Raw genomic sequence first — 18,193 nt, 5'->3', positions numbered from 1 at the left:
TTGCCCAGCGCAGTCCGGTGATTCCTTTTTCAGCCTACGTAATGCCCATTTACATAGCCGTGATATTTTTAAATGTGCTTTCAGAAGCACCAAATAACATAAAAACATGGAAGGAGACAAGCTCAGCAGTAACACAGCACTCATTCGACTGCAGAATTCACAAATTAAATAACGACCAAGTCCACGGAGCACAATAAAACTCCATTTTACAGATTAGGCATTCAGAACACTAACCCAAGGAAATCCTGGTCGTGTTCCCCCCCGCCTCCCCGAGCGAGAGTGTGCCCGAGCACAACAGGAGACGTCCTGGTTCCTTCGCTAACCTCCGCGCACATTCCTACACCCCTTAGGAAAACAGTGACAGCGGACATGAAAGGAAGGGAAACAATGACATTCTTTCAATAACGGCGCTCGCTACCGCGGCCGGTGCGCTCGACCCGGTCGGTCAGCGCTACAGGACGGCGGTTCATGCAGGAACAGCGGCGTTCGCCCCAGCCCAAGCTCTCCCGCCCCGGGCGCAGACCGGTTTTCCCTCGGTGGCCAGGCCAGGTATTCGCCCTCTCCTACCGCCAACGCAGCCGGAGGCGGCGGCACGGCCAGGAGCCGTATCCGCGCCTTCCGAGGGGCGCGAAGGGGGTCGGCGCCGCCGCCTCCGGCCCCGCACCCCGCGGCCGCACACGCCGGGGGGGAAACGCGCCCGGCCCCAGCCCCCGGCGGCGCCGTGGGCTCCACGTCAGCCCCGTCTCCGCCGCCAGGGCGCTGACACGCACCTTCCCCTGCGCCCGCCGCCCCCCGGGCCAAGGGCCGTGTCACGGCGGGCCCGCCCGGGGCGCCCCGCCGCCCCCCGTCGCCGCAGGCCCCGCGCCGCCGCCTCGGCCCCCGCCGCAGCCCCCCCCCCCCCCCGGCCCGGCGCGGGACGCGGCTCTTACCGCCAGGTCGGGGCTGTGGGAGTCCCGCTGGGAGACGGCGCGGATGACCCCGGCCCGCCAGCGCCCGCTCTCCGGCGGCTCCTCGCCGCCGCCGCCGCCGACGCACAGGAACCGCTTCCCCACCAGCTCCGGCCGCGTCTCCACCGCCACCGCCATGGCCGCCGCCGCCGCCGCGCAGGCACCGCACCAGCTCGCCGAGCCCGCTCCCCTACGGGCCGCCCATGGCGGGAGCGGCGCAGAGCGGGGGCAGGCGCGGGGCTCTTCGCCTCAGCGGCGGGCTGGGTCGGCGCCCCTCGGCCGGGCCGGCGCCGCGGGGCCGCTCCGCCGCCGCCAGCAGCCTGACACAAACACCGAGGGGCGGGGGAGGGCCGGGGGCGCGCGCGCCCTCCCTCCCTCGCGCGCTCGCTCGCCGCCGCGCTGCGGCCCCGACCACTCCGCCCACGCAGCCCACTGCCATGGAGACCGGCACCACGCGCCGTCTCCCTCCGCCAGGCAGCGCGAGGGGAGGGGGGCGAGCGGCCGATGCCGCCGTGCGGCAAAGAGTCCGGCCACGGCGGCACCGGCGCTCCGGGCTGGGGCGGCCCCGGGACCTCGCGGGGGCTCCTCCCGCCGCCGGGCCGGGCCGGGCCGGGCCGGGGGGGGGGGGCCTCCGGGCGTGCGCGGGGGCGCCGGCGCCGCAGGACGACTGTCCGTGGCGGGGGTCGCCTCTCGCTGGGGGAAGCCCCGCGATGGGAGATCCCGGCCCGGCCCGGCGGACCCCCCCGCCTGCGGGGGGCGTAGGGAGAGCGGGCACCGGCCGCCCCGCCTCGCGTCACCCCCCGCCCCTGCGGCGGGATTGCAGGCAGGGCCGCTCCGGGGCATTGCCCCCCGGGCTGAGAAGTGGCTGCCCCCGGCCCGGTCCTGCCCCGCCGCCTGTCCCAGCTGCATCGCTCGGCGGGCTGAGGCGGCGAGGCCGCGGCAGGAGCCCCGGGGGCGGGGATGGCACCGGGCCTGCCCGCGCTGGGACGAGCTCTGCCCTCAGCGGCACCTTCTCCCCCCGTTCAGCTTCTTACGAGCCAAACAAAGACAACCACCCCTCCTTCCCTACGGCAGACGAGCCCCCCGGACTCGGGGGGAAGGCACGGTTTGGTTAGTCCATCCCGAGCTTTTACGGGCTTCAGACCTGGGCAGGCGGGATTTGGTACCACAGAACCCGAGTGACCAGGGGGGATCGGAGCAGCCAGCGCCGAGGCTCACATGTGCTCCAACCCAGAGCTTGGGTTGGAGTACGTTACAAAGCCATGTTCTGTAGCAGTCGCTATCCCTTTATTGGTTTTTCCATGAAGCCTGTAGTCGTGCTGTAGTAATGCCATGTTTGCGTTTTAAGAGGTTTTTCCTTCACGTTATCTAGAGGTGTAGCTGTCATGAACTTCTGCCTTTCTTTACTGGTACGCTTGCTCTCAGGAGAGCGGGTTAATGATCTCTTATCTAGCACTAGAAAGCAAATTTGAATAGTGCATTTTTGAAAAATAGATTATGAGGCAAAAGCAATAAATCAAGAGTGTCAACTTAGCACATTCCCATATATTTCAGTGCAACAAATAACTTCTGGTACAAAAGAAGTTAATTAACAGAAAGGAAAAAAATTCACCATTCACTACAAGTTAGTTCACAGTATTAGAATAACGTGCAAGACATAACATTTATACAAGAACCTATAGCTGCCTGGCATCCCTTTGGCAATAGACTAGGGATGGATGGAAGTGTGTTCCTTGGAAGCTGTAGAAGAAGCCACAGTGCATTTGAGCTAAAGAAGATCTTCATCCACATTTCAAGGTAATGCTACAACTGACAAAAAAGTCCTGCAGTCTTGCAGAACAAAAATTATATCAGTACAGAGAAGTTATTCATAAAGGGTATAAAAAGTTACAAGGACAACTAAATAAATATTCATCATATCAAAACTCTTCATAGTTTTATTAGATTCCCTCTTGTTTAGCCACAGTAATTTAGTAATTTGAGATTATTACTGAATTACACACTTAATTAGATGACATTAGTGTGCAACAAACCACAAAATATGCCAAAAAAAGCCAAGTTACATGATACTAATAGACTAAACTTGTGACTTTATCACAGAACCAAAACATTAAGAATCAAGTATTTTTAATTTGTTCCAAAAATTCATATCACAAAGTGCTGACAGCAGAATTATGTTTTACTGTAGCTTAGAATGCACTAAAGGCTATTGTTCAATGCTGTATCATTTCATAGTTGTTATCAGTAAGATCAAGTAATATCAACATTTAGGTGTAAATTCCCATGGTCAGCTGTCAGCATCAGAAAATGAAGACTCTATCTTTAATGCAAACTTGCATCATTTGGTTTAAAAGATTCCTAACTTGAAAATTCATAGCCAAGAGAAAAATCAGTTTTTCTTCAAACATCAGTTATTTCTACTACAAAGCTAACTTTTGATTTCCAACTGTCTTACCTTATCTTCTACACAGAGTCCAAGGGCTTTTCTTAATGCATCCTACCAAAACCATCTTCCCTGAAAACATAATTGAGTGGTGAGGACACAGAGTCAGTGGGAAAATATGATTACTTAATAAAGAGAGCTGTTTAATGCAGGTGCACAACAGTAAGAGTTGTGGTTCATGGGATTACCTCCCCAGCTCTACCACTAACATCCCATATGGTCATTTACTATTACTTGCATCACTGACTATCTACAGCCACAACTCCACCTGGGGCTGTCGACTGACCACTCCCCATCTTTTCTTATGTCTTGGCTTTCTCACTTGTAAAAAGGCTGGAAATTTATTGCTATATTTACACTGCAGGTGAATGCAGCACCCCACTGTGCCCAGGTATTGCCTTCAGGATTTCTTCAATACCATCCTGGCTGTTGCTACAGCGCACAAGGGAAGAAGATTTAAGTTTACTGCATTTGCAGATCACTCCGGCCATATCTGCGCTAGAGCACACTGTAGTTCACAGGGTGCCACTCTATCAATGCTGACAACAGTAAGGAGCACTACTGAGCCTCCATGTGGTGTTTCACAGTCAATTTGTAGTCTAGGACAGTTGAATACTCACAGCACACTCCAATTCCAACATTTCTTTCTGTTCCAGTTAATGAGGTATCACCAAAAGATGGTTAATCTAATTAAATAATAAGGCCTTCAGTACATCCCCTTCTTCAGAGGCTTGCTGACATCTTAAGATATTAACCCATCCATATTCCCCTCTTCTTTCTTGTCATCCTCAAACACCATTGCCTTATGCTTGAGCCAGCAAAGCAGAGCTTATGAGTGCCCTATGTCTGTTTTAAATAAGCAGTCAGCCAGCTCAGCCCAATGGAGCTGCAGGAGTGGGTTCTGCTGAGCCCTGGGACGTCTGCCCCGGAGCTGCTGAGATTCACTCACCCCTTGTCCTCTACTCTGGGGCTGGCCACCTTCCTCCAGCTGGGGATAGCACCACCTTTAACAGCTGCCACTGCTTCCTGTAGCAAGTATTTAACTGCAGCCTGAGGGCAGAGCACCGTTAGACCAGCACTATACCCTGGTACCAAACAGCCTCTCCTGCTCCTGATGAGTTTACGCCCTGCAGAGGCAAAAAGCAGAGGGTGGAGGAATAGAGATAACAAGGCTGTCAGTCTCCACCTTCCCGCAGGCTTAATTCCTTAGATGAAAGTTCAGGGCCCTGCTTTGGCCTTATCAGATAATGCCTCCATCTAAACCAACCTGTTTGAATTTGCTTGGAGAAAAATGTTCTCAGTTTCTTCAAGCCACAGATGGAAGATGCCCTTTCCTAGCTGGCTAATGGTCACTCAGTGCAGGTGCAAACATTGAGAGTAAGGATAATGCACAGGCTGCAATAGTGTAACATTTTTGTGGCCATCCTAGTAAAGTTAGATCTCCATTCAAGTTTCTTCCCCACCTTTCAGTAAGCTGCTGATGCAAGCTTGAGGCTTTGTTACTTCTCAGGAGTCAGACTGAGCTTTAGGCACATCTGTCATTGCCAAACAGGGCTCTCCTAGTACAAAGCACCCTGTAATGCCTGGAAGAAAGTTCCAAGAATGAAAGCGAATTCTTATTTAACTGACAGGATCTGCCCACAGAACAAAACTCCAGAAGAGATCAGGCATAGTCAGAGCCTGAGCAGCTCCAGCAATGCTGAAGTTCCTCCTCAAAAGGCTTGCCTTTTGCCAGGCTGCTCCCAGCAACGATGCTCCTTTCTCCTGTCAATCACTCACACAGAAAAGCTGAAACCAATTACCCTTAAAAATTAATTAATCACTTTCCCAGGAACCTTCACCTCCAGTAGGGCTTCCTCCCACTCACACCTAAGCTGTATAAAGGCCAGTAAGTGCTTTGCTATTGTTGGCAGAGTATTAGATAGTAGTATAGTTAGATGTGTAGAAATGTCTGCTTTTCTCAGGTAAGTTCCTGGAGTATCAAATTTGTGGGTTATTTAGTCTTTGAGTATGTTCAGTTGTTTTTACCTAATGCTAAATATTTGGTTATTGTTATCTCTGTGTTTTTACAATTAGGAGGTTTCTAAGATTAGCAGATGGGCAACAGTTTTAAAAAAAATCCTTGGAAATATAAACAGCTCTATGAAGGTAATTATTACTTCTATGGCAGACTTTTATTTCAGTTTAAAATGGATTAAATTCTCCTAGGATCTTGTAGAAGAACCCTTTTCTGTGTTGAATAAAAGGTGTTTAAGTAAATGATTTTGAGTAGTTACCATGACTAATGTAAAGAATAAAATATATTTAGTATTGAAATATAATCTTTGGATTAAATGGGAGCTAGATCAGGATTCCTATTCTCCCTGGAGATCGCTGGAATATTGTGTAGTAAAGATTAAAAAAGTGAAAATAAGCAGCTACATCTGGCTAGAATCTTCCATTCCAACTGTGTCAATTTGCTATGTGTGGGGTGCCATGAGAGCCTTTAAACAACATTAATTCAGAAGGCAGAAATTTTATAATTTGATTAGTACTGTGTATATAACTCTTTCAATGCTTATCTTAAAGCTTCTTATGCATCTTTACAAAAAAATCACTGTAAAGAGCTGTATTCACATTGTCATCCAGGTAACTTTGTACCTGCTGAACCTCTAGTTTCTATATGAATTGTGTTGGGGTTTTGACCTTTTCAGAAGCAGGGGCTCTTGCTGATAGTAGCTTTAGACTGAAATCATTTGGGTGCTGGTATTGCTTACCCTGATGTAACTAAACCAGGTGATGGTTATGGTAGGGAAAGAGCTTAGCATGCTGCTGCGCAATACGTACAATAAGAAGCTAATAGGAGGCTTTGGGATCTAGAGAAGCTATAAAACTGAGTTGAGAAAGAGATTATTTTAGTTATTGTTAAACTGTGCACTAGGTAGGGAAAGTGACTTGGCGTTGTTACTTATGGCTATGTCCTTGTCTGGAAAAAAAAAAAAACAAAACAGGTGGCTGGGTCTTTCTGAAACTGAAGAAAAAGAAAAGCTCATATTTTCTTTTTGTAGCTAAATTTTCTTTTTGTAAGGTTCTACAATATCCTTTCTTTTCAAATTTTATTTCTGTCTTAGCCTCATTCTCTTACTATTTTGCTATCCAAATTCCTTTGCGTTTTGTTAATGTAGTACTTTCCCTATATCTTTATATCATTAAGCATAATTGTTTGATATGAGCTTTGTCTAAACCTGTGACTATTACATGTGGTAACTACATTTTAACCAACTTTTCTGATGGCTATTTTTGAGTGATTCTAGTTCTTTTTTCCTCCTGCCAGCAAACTGGCTTCAAATTGGATCAAAAACAATACACAGGTTTCTTTCCTGTATTCCAGCTGCCTGTTTTGTTGAGCTTGTGTGTTAGGAAGGGCTAACAAACCTGTGTTAACTGTGTCCTGCAATTCAGTAATAGCTATTATTTAACAACATTTACTTCTTCAGTAAGGATTGTCTTAATATTTCACAGTGTTGTATGGCACAGGATGTAAACAAATTATGTTACTGATTCCATACTGATCAAGCAACAAGACTTTCTTATTTTTCTTGGCACTGTTATCCCAGTTAAAACTACCACAAATTTTCTACTGAGCCAGTATCTTCTTCAATTAATTTAGTGTTCCAGGGTCTGCCTGTCACATTTGTTCAGGCTATACTCAAAATTGGTCCTGGAATGGGGATTGATTTAAGTCTGCCCTTACTGCAAAAGCTGTAACGAAACATGACATCTTTTAATGACAATCTGAGAAAGCACAGACCTATACAAGCAGAGAGACGAGAAGGGACTTGCTCATTTTCTTGGACTTAAAAGATTTGTGTTTGGTTGTTGCTGTGTCATTTAATTGAATGAAGAGATTGTCTTGGAGTCATGGACTAGTTGAAGTTGGAAGAGATAGTCTAGTCTGATCTCCCTGCTCAGAGCAGGGCAACATACAGCAGGCTGCTCAGGGCTACGTTCAGTCAAGTTTTGAATATCTCCAGGGCTGGAGACTTTATAGTCTCTCTGGGCAACCTGTTGCAAGTGTTCAACTTCACAGTGGAAAAAGTCTTTTCTTAAATTTAGATGGGGTTTCCTGTATTTCAATTTGTGCTTCTTGCATCTTGCCCTTTCACTGGACACCATGGAGAAGAGGTTGGTTCTTTCTTTACATCATCCTTAAAAAAGATTCCAGCAACCACTCTTATTTGTATTTATAGCACCCTGATTATTACCAACTCTATATTAAACATTCAGTTGATTATTGTGGTGCCAAAGGCATTCAATTCTGTCCAGATCCACCTCCCCAAGTTACCTTCCTTGGGCTTCTGTCCCAGCAGTGCTACCTGCTTGCTGCATCTGCTTCCTTGCTGCTGCTCAGGCTGTCTTGCACTCCATATTGCTCATGAGTCTAGACTGGAAAAGTAGAAGCAGGAATAGGCTCTCCTCATCTAGCTTGCTGAAGTTCAGCCAGCAGATAGCTCTCTTGTCTTTAGCAAATCAGCTCTGTGGATGCAAGCACAGACCAGCTGCTCTAGTGTTCAGGGAGTTATCTCTCCCCCTGAGGTAAGTCCTAACTACAGGTAAAGGCCTAAGACTTAGAAAAGTGCATACTCTGTAACTGAAGCACTGTAGACAGTAAACATGATTGAATTGGGAAAAACATTCTTGGAAAGAAGGATTAGTGGAGAAAGATGTGCTTAGTCCTCAGTAGCTGCAGGTATCTGCATTGCCGCTGTTCCCAGTGTAACTGATGCTCAGTCAGACATCTTTGTATCATTATTTTCCCATTGTGTATGACTTCTGGACCTGAAGTTTTTATTAATTCTAAGAAATTAGTCTCTTCAAATTTTTACCTATAGAGAGGGACTTACCTGGTCCTGTCGCATACTAGTTTATAGGACGATATGCAGGAATCCTAAGGAACAATCTGCTTTTGGGTGTGCAGATTTGTAACTATTCAAATATGTGCTTAATATAACATCTGCTGAAGAAATTTAGTAAGGTGTGTGCAGGTGGTTGCATTCAGGACGCAGACCTGAGTGCAGGGTGCACAGATCTGCAGGGGACACAACTCTTCTCAGTGAGTGGTCTGAAGGTGGACTTGCTCTCATCAAGTCCTAAATCCGAGAACCTCATGTGTACCAGAGGGAGTACTGTGTTACCCTTTCTATATCAGATACTGATTGTGCTTCAAGAGTAGGAGGCCAAAATACTTGTTAGTTCTAATATCAGAAGCAGCTGAAGGGGGTCAAAAGAAAGAATAGTAATTGAAGATAAATTTTCATATCTCAGTCCTCTATTTTTCCCCTCCTTCTCATCTTTTCCCTTTTACTGAAAATGCTGTTTCCAGAAAACTTTGCTCTGATATTACTGAGTCACAGCGATAACTAGATGGGAATATTCATTATTTAACCACTTGTAAAGAAAGATGACCCCAAATTCTAAAACACCGAGCTGCAATTGTGACTGCAATGAGAGAATACAGTGTGCAGAAACTTTGCCAGCACAAGCTGGTCTGGGTCTAAAAGCACTACCCGTAACCTGGACTTCAGAAAAGGCCAGCAAGTAATTTCTGATGGCTTTGTAATTCCAGTGATGTTACTTACTTGAAGCAGGCTTCAGATGACTGCAGAAAACTCTGAGATGATTCAGAAAGGTCAAGGCCCAAGGTGGGTGGTGAGCCAGCCTGTGTAGCTCCACTGGTGTCCTGCACTGGAAAGTGATCTTCCCTTTGCAGGAAGAGGCCTCAAATGGCTCTTATTAAACCCATAATTTGGGACTCTCATATGCCCAAATGTAATGCAAATCTGCAGTCTTTTTTGTTTGAAATTACTGACAACAAAAGGATGAAATGGAAGTTCAAGGAAATGGTTATAATAAGCACCACCTCGGAGCCTCATGCTGACTCCAATTTTCTTATGTCTTGTCCTGCTTTGAAACCTCAAAGTTATGTCCCAGCAATTTAACACTCATGTTTCATGTTGTTTAAGTGATTTTTTTTTTTTATAGAAAAAAGGGTATGAAAGCATGCTTCTGGTGGTAACTGCAAATCCAGTTGAAGACTGAAGTAATTGGTACAAGAGATTTTAGTGGTGGTTTCAGTTGTGATGCAACTTGTCTGCAGGGAAATAAAGTGAGGGAAATCTACCTTCCTGCATTTGCATTAGCTACAAGACTTGTTCTGTGCCAAAGATGATGGAAGTTGGGTTCTTGACTTGTATATGAGAACCCAGTGGGTCAACCATGCAGACTTTATGAACACTCAAAACCATAAAACTGACTTTGTGGTTTTTTAATTCAGCTGATCAACACACCATTGTTGAGCATCCATCATTTCTGGAGTTGGTGGTCCTAAGTACTTCAGAGATCAGCTGCTCAGGTGCCTGAGTTCTGTATTGCACTTTGGTCTTGGGGTGTGTTATTTTTTTTCTTCTGTGTTACTTCTGGTTTCATGTATCTTGGTGGATTGTTTTTCAAAATGTGGGAGCAAGGATGAGAAAAGTGCATGTGGAAGAACTGTGTCCATACAGGAGTATGGTGGCAAAGGAAGCTATAACAAATCATCTCCTGATTCCCATCTTTGACTTGTTGGATGATGCCTTTCTGTGTCAATTTTTGATGGCTAACAGTTCTTTCTAGCAACTTCTGAGAGACAAGAGGTATGCAAAAAAGGGTAAAGCTCTGTGGGATGAAGTTTTTATTTGTCTAGACAGAGCTTCCTTGAATTAATGTAGATAATTGTTCCCTAGCCTCCTGCAGAATACCAGCTCAGAGCAGCTACAGCAGCAGTGTATTTATGCCTGTTAAACCAGAAGTTCTGCCTATTGTTTTCCCTGCCTTCATCACTTTCCGTTGCTATACTCCAGCTATGTTATACCAGGACATTAAACATTCAGGATCCAGAATGTCTAGACAGGCTAAAAGACTGTCTGTGCTCCATTTCTCACTCAACTTTCCTAAGAACTAAAAGGCTATTTGGAAAGAGAAGGAGGTGGCAGAGTTCCTAGTATGAGATGCATCTTCAGGCTGCCTTCTGAAGAGAGTACAAAGTAAGACACTCTGGTAGAGACTTCTAGCAGCGCACAGAATTCCTGTGCAAGTCTTCCCCTGCTCCCCAGAAAGGCTTCAAGCCTTTGAAAATTATTGCTAATGTCTTAAACAGCTTGCACTTGTATTCTAAGGGTACAAGACTACATAGATATGTACCCTGTCAGCTGGTAATGTCCTGTTTAAATAACAGAGGAAAGGACTATAGGGTGACTTCTTTGCCACAGAAGATGGGTAAGAACTTTCTGAGGTGGAAACAAATGGTTTCCATTTAAGCTGTGGGACCTGTGGACCAACACAAATGCCTTGCTGCACATAATCTGCCAGCTTTAGCAATGCTAAACAAGCAAGCAAACAAAAAAGCCAAACTTCTTTCCATATAACCTTGTTTGCTTTGCTGACCTTAATCACTCTCCCTACAGTAAGAAGCAAGTACTTGTTTTCTATAGGGTAGAAATGAACAGTTGTCTCTAGAAGCTTTGTATACTGAAAGTTAGATACAATCTAAGGGCTGATGATCCTGTATCTACCTGCACACTCTGTATGGTTGTACTATATATCATAGAAACCTTAAGCTTTGATTTCAGACCCTGGGATGAGCCTGGGAGGCTTTGTCAGAGGTGTGGAGGAAGGGACGGTGGTCAGCCTGCACAGCGTCAACTGCTGAATGCTTGTGCTACTTACAGGAGCGAGGACACAAGGGTGCTCCTATCCAGCCATGTCTTCAGAGTCCATCCCAGCTCCCCCTTCCCTGGGTGGCCGAAGATTCCTGGGGAGCCTTGTGCTAATCCTCTTCACCTCCAGCAAGGGAGTACAGCATCCTTGTGTAAGTGCTTAATAACCTGGTTTCTTTAAAACAAAATATTTTGCTGTATTAAAGAAAGGTGAGCCCTCCTCTCTATCTTTTCCTATCTAGAAAGCCTTCAGACTAGTAGCCAGGGTATTGAGAAGCAGCACGCAAGAAAGATGCCTGGGTGAAAAAGGGCAAGCAACTGAATGTGAGCACCCAATATGATGGAGTGGCTAAAAGGATAACATTTTGTTACCTTTATTAATGAGAACAAAAGGTAGGTGGCAGATTTATTACCTTATGCCATTCAAAATCATATAGAGTTTACTGAACATCACAACCAGATTTCTGTTTATAAAAGTGCTGGAAAAATTTGGGGATAGAGCTAGAAACCTACCATAAAGCATTTAGGGACTAGAAAATAAAGTCACTTAAAGAAGCTTGCAGTTTAATTTGTCAAAAGATTGAAAGGCGATTTAAGCATGCATAAATCTTTGTGGAGAGAGAATGAGTGTGAAAGAGCTCTTTATCACTTAGAACACAGCAAGAACCAATGACTAGAAACTAAAGGCAAATTCAAAGTTTAAAAGCATGTGCATAGTTTCCTATAGAGAAAAATAATTTACTGATGAAAATAAAAAAAATCAATGTTCTGATGCTTTCAAATCAATATCCTTTGGCAGCACTGCTTCTAGAAAACAAAGGTTATATGACACAAGACATGAATGAATTATTTTTGTGTCTTGGGTTTGGGTCAGATGAAATGATTTGATACTCCCAGTTTTAAAGTCTATAAAAAGAGACCTCTTCCCCAAATCAGTGGAGAATGCAGAGAGGACAATTCTTGGGAGAAAAGGAACCCAAGCAATGAAGAGACAGAAAGCATTGCTCCAAGAAAAAAAAAACCAGATTATTATGTAGTAAACCAGCTTCATTTAATGCATTTGTTCATCCGTAGTTTTGGCTAGACCTGTTTTAGGATGAACAAGGAAGGCATAGTGAAGTCAGCTGGCTGAAGATGAACTTTTGGTTGTATGTAAGAACTGCTATCCTGGCTCGCAGCAGTGCTCCCCCTGAGTAGCCCTCCCAGCTCATGGTGCTGTGCTGCCCTGGAAGGGTGGGAAAGGGAAACCTGATAGCTCAGTGTCCTTTGCTGGCAGTCTTTTGATTTGCTGGATAATGTGTGATGTAGTCCTTCAGCTCTTGGTACTGACTAGGCTTCTCTAGAATTGTGTGTGTGTGGCTCTGGGCTCCGCATTTCAATAGAGTTGGATGTAATAAAGGGAATCTGAAGGCCTAGAAAATGTGCCATGAGGAACTGGAGTTATTTCTTCAAGGGAAGATGTAATAGCTTAAGTACTGGTTTCAAAGTTGCTGCAAATGGAAATTAGCACTCTTCCTTCCACACGTGAGGGAGGCAGGATGAAAATTCCTGAATACCCCTTGACTCACCTTAACTTTGATACAAGAAAAACCTTCCTGGTAGGATAATGAAGGACTAGTAAAAATAGTGAAGAAAAGGTGTGGAATCTCTGAAAGGCTTCAGGAACAGGTAGGACAAGACATCAGTCCAAATGACATGGGGTGATCCTGGTTTTGTTATGCAGCAGATAAACTTGGGGTCCTTTCTGGTTCTAAGAATTTCTTTTTTTCCTGCCTCAGGCTGATATGCATGGGTTGGTGCACTGTTTAGCTGGAGGTTATGACTTTCTGCAAATGGATATTGTGCTGAACAAGGTTCTAAGTGTTGCCAAAGAATGTATATCTCCTTCATTTTAAGTAAAATATATCAGCCAGTTCAAAAGGCAAACATTGTTCCCTGATAAAATGCAGCTGGTGTGCATATGAGCTTAGTCAGCAGACTATAAAATAGCATGAGCTTTTCATAGTGATCAGAAACATCAAAAGCAGAAAGTGTATTTAAAAAAATAAATCTCCAACAGATTGCTATAATTATTAATTGTGATGCACCACAAGTAGTGATGGAATATAGCTGAGATAATATTACCCAGATAAGAAGAAATAATATGGCTTTGGTCTGTGTCTCTGTATACAGATTTCAAAACCCGGAGAGAGTGGATCATCAGATGCCAGAGTATGTGTAGCCCATCATTTAAAATGGATTTGCTCTTATGAGAGGCATATATTTACTGTAACATTCAGCTGCAGCTTTTGAACAAGTGAACAGCTTTAATGCCACTGTACTTGGGAAGGGGGGAAAAATAAACTATACAAATCTTCCCAGTGGACTGCCCTACTGAGATGCACTGGTGTATAACCCTGGTGTGTGGTTATGCTCATCTACAGTGTAATGTTTGCAGGTCCATGTACAATACATGTCAAAGACCTTTCTGTCTATAGCTTATCAATACAGAAGTAGGGGAGTGACAGGTACGGCACTGCTGCTTTGTGAGAGTCTCTCGGGTACTCTTCATGATCTGGCAATCAGCTCCTCTGTTGCCCCTGCTTGCCCTTGTGGGGCTGCATGTCATGTGCTTTCAAGGCCAAATGGAAGCAATAAGGTAGGATGGACATACAACTGCTGCCAGGAGAACAAGTCTCAGATGGAGCTGTTCTGAACTTTCCCCTTCCTCTTTAGATCGCATTTCCCTTAAGAGAAAAATCCTAAGGGGTGCTGTTAGGTTTCTGCTAAGAAACAAGGAATCAAAAGTATTTAACCCATTGCAATCAATCAACAGTTGTGTGATAAGCCTTTTTACAGCATGGTGAATTTTCTTAAAGAATAGAGTACCCTTTTAATATTTGTACTTTTAATCAGATTAATTGGGTTCTGTCTGAATTGCCTGGTTCTATTCTATTACGCTCCAGTCAAAACAGGCTAGTGCTGGAGTGATGAAAATGCTTTGGCTTTATAGCAGCAGGGCTCTTCTGGATTTCTTTCAGTACTGTCTTGGCTTTATCTGCTTTCCCTGACCTATAACTCATTGAATTAACAGTGCTAGATGTCATTCTTTTGTAGTCCTGGGGGGGGGTGTGTGTGTGCAAATTTCTGGGCTTGTTCTTGCATTTGCAAACTCTTCTGCTTGCAGAGATTTCCCTCTACAATGTATTTCAGTCATCCTACAACCCCAGCGAGATGTCTTTAACTCCAAAGTCAGTGTTGCTTAAAATTCAGTACTAATTGAAATTGTCAGGGCCTCAAAGTCAGGAAACTGACTCCAAGAAAACCCCCCAAATCATGAATTTAACATCATGTTCCTGTTGCTGTTTGAGTTCTCAGGCTTTACATTTGCAGGTATATCTTCTAACATGAGGGGAAGAAATTAGTAAAAATCTAAGTATTTTACTTCTATTAATATAGAAGCAAGAGCTTTAAAAGGAATGTCAGATTGTGTGTAATAAAACTGTGAGGACAACAGTGGTTAAACCTACCACATCAAAAAAAGGCAGAAATACCCATTTTAAATTGTTTTCTTTTCCTTTTTTATTAATTTGGATGCTTCATATTCTGAATTTGGAATGTTAATTTCACACAAACATATTTCTGAAAAAATAAACTTATAGCCTCTTGGTATACTGTCTGTCTCTATTGGAAAAAAAAATTCACTTAAGACAGCTGTGTTAGACACCAACTGGCTTTGCCATGTTCCCCAGTGAGATGCTGCGCTGGGAGGCTGGAACACACATGTGAGCAAGAAGTGGCATGTCCAGAATTTTGCACAAAAGCTTCAGCTGCTTTGATTTCATAAAATGTCTACAGTATTGCCCAACGATCACTCTTGGATGAAATGCCATTAAGGCAGTAGCTGGGCTGTTTATCTAGTGACCAGAGCCTACCTTTGCTGTCACTTCATGCATAGGAAAGATACATGAAGAGTTAAATATTTGAAGCTAGCATAAACCATAAATTTCAACCATACTCATTAATAATCAGTTATGGGAATCTCACTAGCTTAGAGTATTCTAAGAAATAGTCATCTTCACCCATTCTGTATCCTGTTGTTTCAACAAATAAACTGTTATCATCTGTTCCATATTCTGGCTCCAAAACTACAAACATCTCTGGTATGATTCAGTAACTGAAAGAATTCTGTATTTTTTCCAAATTGTTCTATATTTGAGGCTCATTTAGAATATACTCATATAAAACAGGAAAGCTAAGAAAAACCCAGCACCATGATTAAAATACATGCATTTTTGGGAACTGCATGAAAGTGGTGCTGTCTTTGGGGAGCTCATCCTCCTAGTGTAGGGGACAGATTCCCACAAATCCCACAGTCAGCATCAAAAGCTCTGTCAGAAACTAGTTAGCATCTTCCTAAATGTTGCTCAGCTGCTGCTGTTGCTCAGCTTTCACAGCTGCAAAGTAGGAAAAAAATGTTAGTTTACCTGTAAAGGAGGTGAAAGTTAAACATTAATGTTTGTATACATACATTGCATTATACCAAAGAAGTTCAAAGAAAACTGAGGGCAGGTGACCTTTACAAGTGATTTTTTTCCAAACACTGTTAAAACTATTTAGAGCAATCTCTAGCTATATTAAGTGGGTTTTGTAGGGGGCTTAAAAGTATCCTGTAGCTGTAAGTCTCTTCCTTACATAAAAGTAGACAGACATATGAGTAAGACACCCCAGTGAAAGTACATGGCACAAATTTAATTGCCATGCTGCTTCCTATGTTCCTGCTATGCAGGAGCATGGATTATGATTCCGTGTGAACTGAAATACAGCCCATGTGGCATCCTTGTGCCTGTCTGCCTGCTGCCCAGCAAGCACCACCCAGCTTCTTGCACTGAATTAAGTCTCAAAACATTTGATGAAGTAAAGCATAATCTTCTTGGCAAGATAAATTATTCTTAGGAGCCATCTGCCTTCACCTTTTAAAAAATGCCTCTTTAAATGTAAATTTAGCTTTCCACCAGGCACAGTATTGCCATGGCAACAAATGCAAGAAAAATAAATACCTTTATACAAAATAAATAGTGTATACATTAATTCCATAGCTGGCATATTTTATTTCATATGGAGTATGTTTAAGAGAAAAAACACTATCTCAGACAGTAAAAAGGAGTATTAATCTTTTCCTGGAATGGTTCTCTGAGATAGTATCAAACACACAATTGCTTGCAGTAAAGAAATCTATTGTATGCTTATTTAATATGCTATAAACTAGAGCTCTCATCTTGCAGCTTGCACTAGATGGTCTGGAATGCTACAAACTTCAGCAGAGTGTTATGCGGGCAGCAGGATCTGCCTCTGTGCGGGAGTTTACAGAACTAGAGTCTAAAATGTAATCTCTCCCAAGTAATTTATATTTTGAATGCTTTGCTGTGTGAGTTTGCTTTGTACAGTGTATCACTAGAGAGGTTTGTTATTCAAGAGGCATATAAGTAGTGGTTCAGATTTTTCCTTTTGTTGAATGTGATGAAGAATGCATTCATGTTAGGTCTGTTTCAAAAGTAAGATTGAGTGGTGTTCTTCAAATTGCCCACAAACAAATTCCTCTCTACCTCCTTTTGCATTGGTTACCCCCTACAGAGGTCAAGGTAAGGAGAGACCCAAGATGGCCAATATCATTATTTTCAAGACCCAAATCCCTGCATGGTAAAAATAAAGTTTATTGTTATATTATTGCATGCTTTCCTATTTCAAGCTTCAAATTTCACAGTGTACAACAAGGGTTTTCAAACAGTCATTGTTGAAATGTTCCATGTCTGTTTATTTACGCTCTTCTTTCTTTCCAAAGCCACTTTTAGCCTTTTGACTGTATGTGTTTGTGTTCGAAGGCTGCAGAGGAGTGAAGATGCCTGTGGCTGGGTTTTACTCATATGAGGAGGTGAGGAATTGTGGTTCTTGCCTGTGGAACAGAAACCATCTGGCACTCACCTCAAACCTCTCATCTCAATAAGACAATAGTTTACAAAGATTAAGCCATTTCTTCTCACTGTATGGCAGGCAGGAGACCTATATGTTATCCTCACTCAGACATGTTGAAGAACAAATTTGTGCTACAGATTGTGATGCTGACCTTGACATGTCATTCACTGTGAAAGTCAGCAGGAATGGTGCTGAAAACAGTAACCTCTTTTTCTACCTTAACTGCCGAGTGGCATGTTCAGCAGCATCAGTATCTATCGCTTGGGTATCACTGTTGTGTTTGTTGGAAACATTCAATTTTCCTCTTCTGATACCAGCGATGGCACAGTAAGAAATTTCTACAACCTCTTCTTCTGGGAAAAGACAAAGCAGTCTATTTCAGGAAACAGTTCTGCATGAAGTGTAAAGCTGGTATGCGGAGATGGATTGTAATGGATTACCTAAGGTATCGGGGAGTAGTCACCTTCTGCATGTCTCGACCTGCCAGACCATGAGCTTGTTGAGTACGTGGGCTGGGTCATGCCGTGGACCGTCTTGCCTGGTGTCCTGCCTTGGGCAGTGGCTGATAACAAGGTGTCTAGGGAGGGAACAAAGGTAACAGGGCACACAGGCACTAATCCTCCCCACACTTACCCTTCAGGTCACCTGGAGTTTTGTATGAACTGCACGTAGCAGTCTGTGTGGGCCACGTAAGGATGTGTCCTTAGACAGCCTTTGGGACTGAGCACTTTTAAACAAGTACGGAGGAGGGACACCTTCCTGCGGCGGTTCAGATGGGTGCTGGAGCTCGGCTCAGAAGGGAGGGCTCCAGCCCCTGGGAGCAGGCGGGGAGTACCGCGCCCTTATCTACCGCCACCAGCCCGCACACGTGCCTGGGTGCGCTCTGTTCCCCCGCCAGCCAGCAGCCGCGGGGGCAGCAGGGCCCGCCTCAGGTGACTTGAACGCGTGACACGAAAGTTTTGGTAGGTCCTACCGCAAAGAGGATGTAAGCGTAGGGAACGCAAGGACAAGGCGAAGGGCCAGCATCCCAACCTGCCTTTCTCGCTAAAGGGGGGGTCTCTGCTTCGAGGGGAAGACATGAGAGGGGGCATTCTTAATTATTTCTGCTCCTTCCCCTT

General features: G+C 44.4%; 2 protein-coding genes across 8 annotated transcripts in view; one reads left to right on the top strand and one right to left on the bottom strand.

The window, feature by feature from the left end:
• The window catches only part of JMJD1C (jumonji domain containing 1C), a 165,124-nt gene extending 163,948 nt beyond the window's left edge, over window positions 1-1,176 (bottom strand). For 3 of the 6 annotated variants that reach the window (XM_074874312.1, XM_074874313.1, XM_074874314.1), the window contains exon 1: window positions 930-1,170. In XM_074874312.1, coding sequence (XP_074730413.1) covers window positions 930-1,085 — 156 coding nt within the window. In that variant the 5' untranslated portion in view covers window positions 1,086-1,170. Of the gene's footprint in view, window positions 1-929 lie in introns of all 6 variants that reach the window. The other 3 variants (XR_012629595.1, XM_074874317.1, XM_074874318.1) reach the window with 3 other exon arrangements.
• Window positions 1,098-18,193, top strand: part of REEP3 (receptor accessory protein 3) — a 60,739-nt gene continuing 43,643 nt past the window's right edge. The window contains exon 1 of one of the 2 annotated variants that reach the window (XM_074874324.1): window positions 1,098-1,104. The gene's annotated coding sequence lies outside the window, so the exon portion shown is untranslated. Of the gene's footprint in view, window positions 1,105-18,018; window positions 18,038-18,193 lie in introns of those variants that run through there. The other variant, XM_074874326.1, reaches the window with a different exon arrangement.

This window comes from Strix uralensis, chromosome 7 (genome assembly GCF_047716275.1).
Source record: "Strix uralensis isolate ZFMK-TIS-50842 chromosome 7, bStrUra1, whole genome shotgun sequence".
Classification (NCBI taxonomy): domain Eukaryota; kingdom Metazoa; phylum Chordata; class Aves; order Strigiformes; family Strigidae; genus Strix; species Strix uralensis.
Note: the sequence above shows the minus strand (reverse complement) of the source record. Positions and strands in the feature narration are given on the sequence as shown.